At 45.9% G+C, this 10219-nt stretch overlaps 1 protein-coding gene across 1 annotated transcript in view; it reads right to left on the bottom strand.

The window, feature by feature from the left end:
- The window catches only part of MYOF (myoferlin), a 111241-nt gene extending 101296 nt beyond the window's left edge, over positions 1 to 9945 (bottom strand). The window contains exon 1 of the mRNA XM_063132884.1: positions 9833 to 9945. Within this exon, the coding sequence (XP_062988954.1) occupies positions 9833 to 9920 (88 nt within the window). The 5' untranslated portion in view covers positions 9921 to 9945. The remainder of the gene's footprint in view (positions 1 to 9832) is intronic.
- Between the last annotated feature and the right edge of the window lie 274 nt (positions 9946 to 10219).

A 10219-nucleotide genomic window follows, 5' to 3' on the forward strand; every position in this document is an offset into this window, starting at 1 on the left:
CAGATGTTTTGGACTACAACTCCTAGCACTCTTAACCATTGCCCCATGTTTGTCTGGGGCTGATGGGAGTTGAAGTCCAAAACATCTCGAGGGCACCAGGTTGGGGAAGGCCGAGATAATTGCCTTACCCCAATTGTGCCTGAATCCAGGTCAATGAAAAAGTTCCACCCAGATGTACGCTGCCAATCATGCATCTAAGAGCCATACGAATTGCCCCTCAGTCTGTTTTTCCATGTGATTGCAGTGCCAATACCTTGGGGCTAGATCAAGAATTTTACATCACACCATCTACTGTGGCTTCTAATTATAGTAATCATCGCTTTCTGATCATCTGAAGGGTTTGTCGTTTGCTCTTGAGGAATGTAAGATTAACTTAAAAATGCCTCTTCTATGGGAAAAATTCATGGAAGTTATGCTCATTCTTAAATCTAATACACACTCTTAACACGTACACTCTCTGGCAGAAATATGCAGAATCAAATGTGTTAGCATTTACATTGCACTGAATCTCTCAAAACACATAATGATGAATCATGATGGATTTTATAGATGGTGAAAACAAACGACATGGAGCATCATCACACAGGGAAAAATCACGATTGCTTACTGTTACTTCTACACCCGCGCATTTGTCCCTCATTACTTCCTCTTTTGAAAGAGGAAGTAAACAATGTGCTCGTGGGCCATTCAGTGGGCCATTTTGATCCTGCTGCTTCTCCTGCACACAACAGGAGATAGCAGCAACTTCCATCTTTAAAACTAAGTTGGACTTACTGGAGTGTTTTTTTGTGGTGCAAAGAAGGCTAGAAGGGGCGGGAGGTATGCAGGAGGCAGATGATGTCAAGAGAGGGACCCGCGAAAATCCATGAGTGCCCAGTAACGAGTGTGAAATAAAACACTAGTCTGATAGAGCTCATGGTCTCTCATCCCCCTTCCTTCTGACCCATGTGTGAATCAGAGCTCCATCACACCGGGGGGGGGGGGGACACGCTCTCTACCGTCGCTTCTCAGCCAGTGTTTTCGTTCCTCAGTTACTTCTTCTTTCAAAGGAGGAAGTACACAATGAGCACGAGGCCCGTTGAGTCGGCTGTTCTAATGGCGCTGCTTCTCCGGCACACAGCAGGAGAAAGCAGGAATTCCATGTTTAAAAATACATCAGACTTAACCAGGGTTTTTGGTTTTTTTTGTCGCGCAAGGAAGGCCAGAAGGGGCGGAAGGCATGCGGGAGGCAGACAATGTCATGTGAGGGACCTGAGCAAACTCCGTGAATGCCCAGTAACGAGTGTACAATAAAACGCTTGACGGATGGAGCTTTCAGTCTGCACAGCTCTGATATATTTTGAGAATTCTTCTTGCCGGCTACATGGGAGAGGCGCTAACAATTAGCTTTTATGCCGGGGTTGGGGAACTGACTCACGTTCCTGTAACTGTAACAGGAATTTAAAAAAAAAAAGGGGGGGGAGAATTAAGTCTACACAGGATACTGACTCAGGACACAGACCACAATAGATTGCAGACCTGCAACTCTCATAGGAAACTATTGACTATCATGCTTTTGGCTCAAACCGAACCATATTTTAATTCTGTGTGCTTTAAGTTTAATAATATTTAATCATATATTTAATATTCCCATATTGGTACCTACAAACTAATTGTCCCCAATATTTTTCTCAACCCACCCTGAAAAATCGAATTGTATCCTATCATGAAAAGCTACTGTAATAATTACTGTTCTTTCTCTGAAAGGCTTTGTGGCTATTTAGCTAATTCTCCTAGTTTTAGACGGCAATTCTATAGACAATTATCCGAGATTAAGCCACATTGAACTCAGTGGGACTTAGTTCTGAATAGACATGCACAGGATTGCATTGTTGGGCTTAAATCCAATGCCATGCCATGCCACTTCGCCATCTTCCACTCTGCACCTCCCCTTTACTCATCTCTGCTTCAGAGGGTCCCCTAACCCTAACCCTACAGAGCAGATGTGAGGGGTGTATAGGGGAGCACTGTCTTCTGTTAGAGGTTTCCATTCTGCTATTGTAACAACACCATTGGATCCAAGCCTTAAGGCACAATCCTCTGCATGTTTAGACAGAAAAAAATCCTTGTAAACTCCCAGCATTCCTCAACCAGCCATGAAGGACATTTTCCTATCTAAACATGCATAGGGCTGCTCCCTTAGTGTTTCATCAGTTTGTTTTTAATTCTTTCCATTTAAATATTTATTCGACTTGCCTTTATTTTTAATTGTGTTTTATTTATTTATTTTTATTTATTTAAGGATTTTTATGCCGCCATTGAGCCAAAAAAGGCTCTCATGGCGGCTTACAAAAGTATTTCTTGACAGTCCCTGCCCACAGGCTTACAATCTAAAAGACATGACACAAAATGAAAGGGGATTGGGAGGGAGGAGGAGGAGGGGGGAAAGGAAAGCAAATTCAGGCACTACAATCTCAGTTGGAAAGTTCAGCAGTTACAGGTGACAGCAGGAGGGAGGGGGCTCTCAGCTGGAGCTGGACCCAGGCACGGTGGAGAGGTGCCTGGCTGCTGCTTCCTCTCTCACTGGTGGCCTCTGCAGAGACAGTTGGTAGCAGGAGGGAGGGGGCTCTCAGCTGGAGCTGGACCCAGGCACGGTGGAGAGGTGCCTGGCTGCTGCTTCCTCCCTCACTGGTGGCCCCTGCAGAGACAGTTGGTAGCAGGAGGGAGGGGGCTCTCAGCTGGAGCTGGACCCAGGCACGGTGGAGAGGTGCCTGGCTGCTGCTTCCTTCCTCACTGGTGGCCTCTGCAGAGACAGTTGACAGCAGGAGGGAGGGGGCTCTCAGCTGGAGCTGGACCCAGGCACGGTGGAGAGGTGCCTGCCTGCTGCTTCCTTCCTCACTGGTGGCCCCTGCAGAGACAGTTGACAGCAGGAGGGAGGGGGCTCTCAGCTGGAGCTGGACCCAGGCACGGTGGAGAGGTGCCTGGCTGCTGCTTCCTTCCTCACTGGTGGCCTCTGCAGTGATAGTTGGTAGCAGGAGGGAGGGGGCTCTCAGCTGGAGCTGGACCCAGGCACGGTGGAGAGGCGCCTGGCTGCTGCTTCCTCCCTCACTGGTGGCCTCTGCAGAGACAGTTGGTAGCAGGAGGGAGGGGGCTCTCAGCTGGAGCTGGAGCCAGGCACGGTGGAGAGGCGCCTGGCTGCTGCTTCCTCCCTCACTGGTGGCCTCTGCAGAGACAGTTGGTAGCAGGAGGGAGGGGGCTCTCAGCTGGAGCTGGAGCCAGGCACGGTGGAGAGGCGCCTGGCTGCTGCTTCCTCCCTCACTGGTGGCCTCTGCAGAGACAGTTGGTAGCAGGAGGGAGTGTTAAGAACATAACAACATAAGAAGAGCCATGCAGGAACAGACCATGGGTCCATCTAGTCCAGTACTCTGTTCACATAGTGGCCAACCAGCTGTCGACCAGGAACCCACAACCAGGACATAGGTGCAATAGCACTCTCCTGCCCATGTTCCCCAGCAACTGGTGTATATAGGCTTACTGCCTCTGATACTGGAGGTAGCACATAGCCATCAGGACTAGTAGCCATGGATGGCCTTCTCCTCCAGGAATTTATCCAGCCCCCTTTTAAGGCCATCCAAATTGGTAGCCATCACTACATCTTCTGGGAGTGAATTCCATAGTTTAACTATGCATTGTGTGAAGAAGTTCTTCCTGTTATCTGTCCTGAATCTCCCGCCAACCAGCTTCATGGAATGGTTCTGGTGTTACGCAAGAGGGAGAAAAATGTCTCCCTATCCCCTTCTCCACACCATGCATAATTTTGTACACCGTTATCATGCCTCCCCTTACCCTCTTTTCCCCCAAACTAAATAATCCAAGCCATTGTAGCCTTCCCTCATTGAGGAAATGCTACAGCCCCTTGATCATTTTAGTTGCCCTTCCCTGCACTTTTTCAGTCCTACAATATATTTTTTATTCTTTACAATATCAGTTTTTAATTCCGGAAGCCATTGTTGAACATGCTTAATAAAAAATAAAAATAGCCTCATGAGTACCCATTAAGACATTGAAAACGCCATTCCCTTTCTATAACTGCCAATCTTTCATTTCTTTTAGCAAATACTGTACAATAATCTTTAGTATATTCATTGGTCAAGGAAACAACACCAATGCTTTGCAGAGTTTCCATTCCAATTTTACAGCAGGCAGCTGCACTTTACTAATGAGATTTTTCTAGATACCCAGGGGTGCCAACATGCTGGCTAGTGCTCAGGTAAGGATATGTAAGAGAGGGAGGGAGTGGAGATCAGAGGATCATTTGCGTCTTGTCCCTCTGTAGAAGGAGCTGATGGTAGTACCTTTTGCAGTTCTGCTGCCCTTGATGTACCCTTCACTTATGCCTCTAGCCTATAATTACTATAGGTAAAAGCTCAAGCTACAAGATATTCCTGCTAGTATTAACATGGGGTGCAGGGAGAGCTCAAGGAGGATTTTCCCCGATTATTAGCCACAATGTTCCCACCAGATGTTCACTACGTGTGTCCCCCCACAGTCAGCATTTTGGGACAGCCATGGCTCAGTGGTAGAGCACCTATGCGGCAGGGTCTTGCTATTTACTGTTTTACTCTGTACAGCACCATGTACATTGATGGTGCTATATAAATAAATAATAATAATAATAATAATAATGCTTGTCATGTAGAAGGTCCCAAATTCAATCCCTGACATCTCCAGGTAGAGCTGGAATAATTCCTGTCTGAAACCTTAGAGATGTGCTGCCACTCAGTGTCAATGGTACTGAGTTAGATGGACCAAAGGGTCCGACACGGTAGAAGCCAGTTTCCCATGTTCCTATGTGATTACTGAATATCCTTAGTTTTTACTGCACTGTTTCGGGACAGTGTTTGTTTGTTTTTGGACTTCTGCCTTGTGCGTGGACAGTGCTATTTCTGCTACATAAGGATCTACGCAACTCTAAGCTTCGGATTATATTGATGATGATGATGATGATGATACTGCTTCTAAAATTCTATTGAAAGATTACGCATCCATGTTTGTTTCTTAGAGGATGTTCACCTGGTTTTTTAACATCTATCTCGTTTACTCTTCACTTCTACTCAGCTGGCTTCTACTCACACATACTTTTGGCTCTGATCCTGTAAATACCGCCCACATCCCCGTCCCTTTGCAGCACTAGAATTATTGCAACTTTGAACTACTTTGCTTCTTCCCTGCCTGGAAAGTTTGTGCCATTGAAGCCATTCAATTAACGTGTTCTGGGAGAAATATGGCATTTGAGGATGAATCATATGGTAAACTTTTGAACTTTCTTCCAAACATCTGCTCCAATAATCCAATTCAAATTTACACATGGAAAACAAATTGTCTGACCAGTTCACCATAAGCACAGAAGTCCTGACAGCCTGAAATTCTGTAATTCTTTACATAAACCCAGGAGTGGTTCTATCTTCTTCTTCTTCTTCTTCTTTTTTTTTTGGGGGGGGGGGGAGAAAACTCATGCCTAAAGAACACTGAAAACCTCGTAAACAGGCCAGTACATTTATGCTGCTTGGATTTTCAGTGTCCCATTTTCAGCTACACAACTTTATATGAAGAAAAATAATAGAAACCTATTAACCTATTTCAAACAGGATGAAAACATTCACTACTCCATTAAGGATATTTAATAATTCACTGTCTTCATATGCTTTTATATAAACTAGAGCAGTCTGCCTAGCCTTTAATCTATTACCAACCCATCATGGATGCAAATGTTCCATTCCTGGGCAAGGTCCTTGAGCGGGTGGTGGCGGGCCAGCTCCAGACACTCTTGGATGAGACTGATTATCTGGATCCATTTCAGTCGGGTTTCAGGCCCGGCTTTGGCACGGAAACAGCCTTGGTCGCCCTGTATGATGACCTATGTCGGGAGAAGGACAGGGGGAGTGTGACTTTGTTGATTCTCCTTGATCTCTCAGCGGCTTTCGATACCATCGACCATGGTATCCTTCTGGAACGTCTGGCTGAGTTGGGAGTGGGGGGCACTGCATTGCAATGGTTCCGCTCCTACTTAGCAGGACGGCTCCAGAAGGTGGTGCTTGGGGGACATTGCTCGGCCCCGTGGACTCTTCAGTATGGAGTTCCGCAGGGATCGGTCTTGTCCCCCATGCTGTTTAACATGTACATGAAACCGTTGGGTGCGGTCATCCGGAGTTTTGGAGTGCGCTGTCATCAGTACACTGACGACACGCAGCTCTACTGCTCCTTTTCATCCTCATCAGGTGTGGCTGTGGATGTGCTGAACCGGTGCTTGGCTGCGACAATGGAGTGGATGAGGGCTAATAAACTGAAGCTCAATCCAGACAAGACTGAGATGCTGCTGGTGGGTGGTTCCTCTGATCGGATGGGGGGTGTTCAACCGGTTCTGGATGGGGTTGCACTCCCCCTGAAGGAGCAGGTTCGTAGCTTGGGGGTTCTCCTAGAACCGTCTTTGTCACTTGAGGCTCAGGTGGCCTCGGTGGCACGGAGTGCTTTCTACCAACTTCGGTTGGTGGCCCAGCTACGCCCCTATCTGGACAGGGATAACCTAGCTTCAGTTGTCCATACTCTGGTAACTTCCAAATTAGATTACTGCAATGCCCTCTACATGAGGCTGCCTTTGAAGACGGTCCGGAAGCTGCAGCTTGTGCAAAATGCGGCAGCCAGATTGATAGCTGGAACAGGGAGGTTTGAGCATGTAACACCGATTCTGGCCCGCTTGCATTGGCTGCCTATATGTTTCCGAGCCCAATTCAAGGTGCTGGTCTTAACCTATAAAGCCCTACATGGCTTGGGACCACAATACCTGATGGAACGCCTCTCCCGACGTGAACCTACCCGTACGCTGCGCTCAACATCTAAGGTCCTCCTCCGAGTGCCTACTCCAAGGGAAGCTCGGAGGATGGCAACAAGGGAGAGGGCCTTTTCAGTGGTGGCCCCCCGACTGTGGAATGATCTCCCCGATGAGGCTCGCCTGGCGCCAACATTGTTATCTTTTCGGCGCCAGGTCAAGACTTTTCTCTTCTCCCAGGCATTTTTAACAGCATTTTAACAGCATTTAACAACGTTAAGTTTGTTTTTAATGGACCCCACAATTGTTGTTTTTAAATGGATACTGTTGTTTTTATACTGTTTTTATGTGTGTGTGTGTGTTTTTAAATTGTATACTTTTAATGTTTTCTATTTTTAAATGTTGTAAACCGCCCAGAGAGCTTCGGCTGTGGGGCGGTATATAAATGTAATTAAATAAAATAAATAAATAATAAATGCCTCCAGACAGAGGGCTCCTGCACTACCAATCAAACAGCATTATGCTGTTCTTTCATTTCCCCTCCTTAACAGTTTTTGTTTGTTTGTTTTGTTTTGGTAGTAGTAGTGGTAAGAAAAAGGAAGAAGGAAAAAACATTGTGAATCACAGGACAGTTAGAAATGGAAGATGCCATCTGCCACCCTACCTCACCTGTAAGATACCATATTTGGGACAGGGCGATTGCACAATAACAGCCTCATCTGGAAGCATAATAACCACACAATATCATCACTGAAAGCTCTCCTCCCCAAGCCGGAAGCACAGAATTACATAGAAGCAGCACAAGGCTAATTATCCCCAATATTTTTCTCAATTCACCCTGAAAAATCCAATTGTATCTTATCATGAAAAGCTGCTATAATAATTATTGTTTGGTCCTTTGCCCTCCTGTAAAGCCATCCCTATACAGAGTACATCATACAAAATCCCAGCTAGCTGAGATTTTAAGAAAATCCAATACAACTTGAAAACAAGGCTCGTGTGAATCATGAAGGATTCATAAATAAATTACAAATATCATATCAGTCTGTGTCTTTCCACAGAGTGAAGTCCTGGATTTTGAAAAACAAGAAGTCTAGAAACATGCAGGGCCGGCGCTTCCTTAAAGGCCAGTTAGGCGGTCACCTAGAGCGCCAAGTTCGGCGCCCCCGGAAGTCGCCCTCCCACTCCCAGAGCCGCTCTGGCCGAGTGAGGGCAGCTTCCGGGTGCGCCGTTCCGAAGCCTTCCGCCCTGCTCCCCAGCGTCCCTGGTTTCGCTTCAGCTGGACGCCCGCCCAGCAGCCGAAGCCAACCTGGAACACTGGGGGGCGGGGGCGGGCGGCTCCACGTTCTGACATCTGGCGCGCGCCGAACGTCAGAACATGGAGCTGTCTGACCGCCCTCCCCCAGCTTCCTGGCTTGGCTTCGGCTGGGGGCGCCCAGCCAAACCCAAGCCGGGACGCTGGGGGAGGGGAAGGAACGGCTCCACGTTCTGACTTCCGGTGCATGCCGAAAGTCAGAACGTGGAGCCGTCTGACTGCCCTCCCCCAGCTTCCCAGCTTGGTTTCAGCTGGGGGCTCCCAGCCAAAGACAAGCCAGGACGCTGGGGGCGGCAGCGGCGAACAGACGGATGGAATTGGAGCTGCCTGCCCACCCCACCGCAGCGTCCCGCCAAGCCAGGAGGATTTCAGGCGAGGGACAGGTAACCTGTCTCCGCCTACCTGGGTTGGGGGGGATACGGTGTGGGGTGTGTGTGAGAAAGCAGCTCACCTTGCCTAGGGCGCAAAAAAGCCTGGCACCGGCACCGGAACCATGTAGTTTAGCTTCTAACTTCTGAATAAAGCAAGGAATAAAACCTGTTTAGCTCACAGCCAGATCTACACCAAGGAGGATATAACCCTTTGAAAACAGTATATATAATGTGTCCTGGGCCCAAACAGTTGTCAAAACCATTATAAACCCTTATAAAGCAGCAGTGTAGATCTTGGTCATTCATCCAGGAATTCCTCTTTCACAAGACATTTAAGAAGACTCTTATGCGGATGTTGAATTGATGGATTGCACTGAATGTCCTAACCAAGGCAAGTAGACAGAAACTTTACAATGCCAATGCCACTTAAATCTTCCAGTAATCAGTTTCCAACTGCCAAACAACAAACCAATTCTCTCATTACACTGTAGAAACTATTGTAAACTCAGGCCCCTGCAGCTATTTGTCCACAAAAACTCTTATGACATATTTCCAGTTCAGCACACATTTCCAAGTAATGATGCTCTCAAGAATAATATATTTAAACTTCAAGTCATGTTCCAACGTGACACACTTAATGAGCAATAGGGTATTAGACTCTTTCATACCTAAATGTAACAGTACTACAATCAATTAACTGTGTGGAAAGGGAACAACACAACCTGAAATCCATTGCAAAATTTACACCAAAGTAAAGTGAATTTCAATGTAATGATAAATATAAGCGAACTGCTTTTGTTGGCTCCCTCAAGCTGTGGTTGTTAATATGCTAAGCACAAAGCTTTATTCTAAAAACCAAAAGGAAAAAAAAAGGAACCTGTGGTAATGTTGATAATCAGTGTTGAAAATGTTTTTAAATATGAAAATTTTAAGACAAACAGTAAGTGGAATTCCTACTTTCAAAAAGGTCTTAAGAAAGCAAATGGAAACTAAGCAATCAAAATTACTTTCAGCTGTTGCAGCCAAATAATTTATAAGCAAAAGTACAGCTCAGTTGCATCTTCACCAAAACTAAAGGTGAGTTGTCTTATCTCCAGGTGCAGATAAGACAAGCCTGCACAGGAGTTTTGAAACAGGTCCTGAAAATGCCAACATACTACTTTTCAACATTGTTTTAAAAAACAAACACGTCGTATAAAGGTTGAAATTTGTTTCTTCAGATGTTTTTCAAGTGCAGTTAAATCACAATTGTAGTAAAAATTTTTTTTTTTTATTGTGCCACCTAGACAGACAGAAAAATATCATCTCTAAAACAGGATTTCACAATTTAGATTTCCTTACCTTTAAAAATAATCGACACAATAGGGTCTGGTTTCCCAAACTTATGTTTAGGTATATTTGCAGCTGATTCCACAATTACACGAAGCATTGTTTGTGGCACTTTTTAAAACTGCAGCAGTTTTCCAAGAAGAAACTTCAGTTGCTCTGCAGCCTCTAGGCTGAAATGCCAGGAGGAGGAGGCAGCAACAGGGAATGGCTCTATTGCAGTGAAATGTAACTAATGGGTGGATCTATGACGAGTTAGTTCCAAAGAGTTATGCGTAAACTGACACCCACAACTCCTGTGGCATTAGACAAAACTGGTATGAACTTGTGGATTCTGGCATACATAATAGTTTAAAGGAGAAAATTCCCTCTTCATATAGCTTACAGGAAAGAAATACGAGT

Source organism: Elgaria multicarinata, chromosome 8, assembly GCF_023053635.1.
Source record: "Elgaria multicarinata webbii isolate HBS135686 ecotype San Diego chromosome 8, rElgMul1.1.pri, whole genome shotgun sequence".
In the NCBI taxonomy this organism is placed as follows: Eukaryota; Metazoa; Chordata; class Lepidosauria; order Squamata; family Anguidae; genus Elgaria; species Elgaria multicarinata.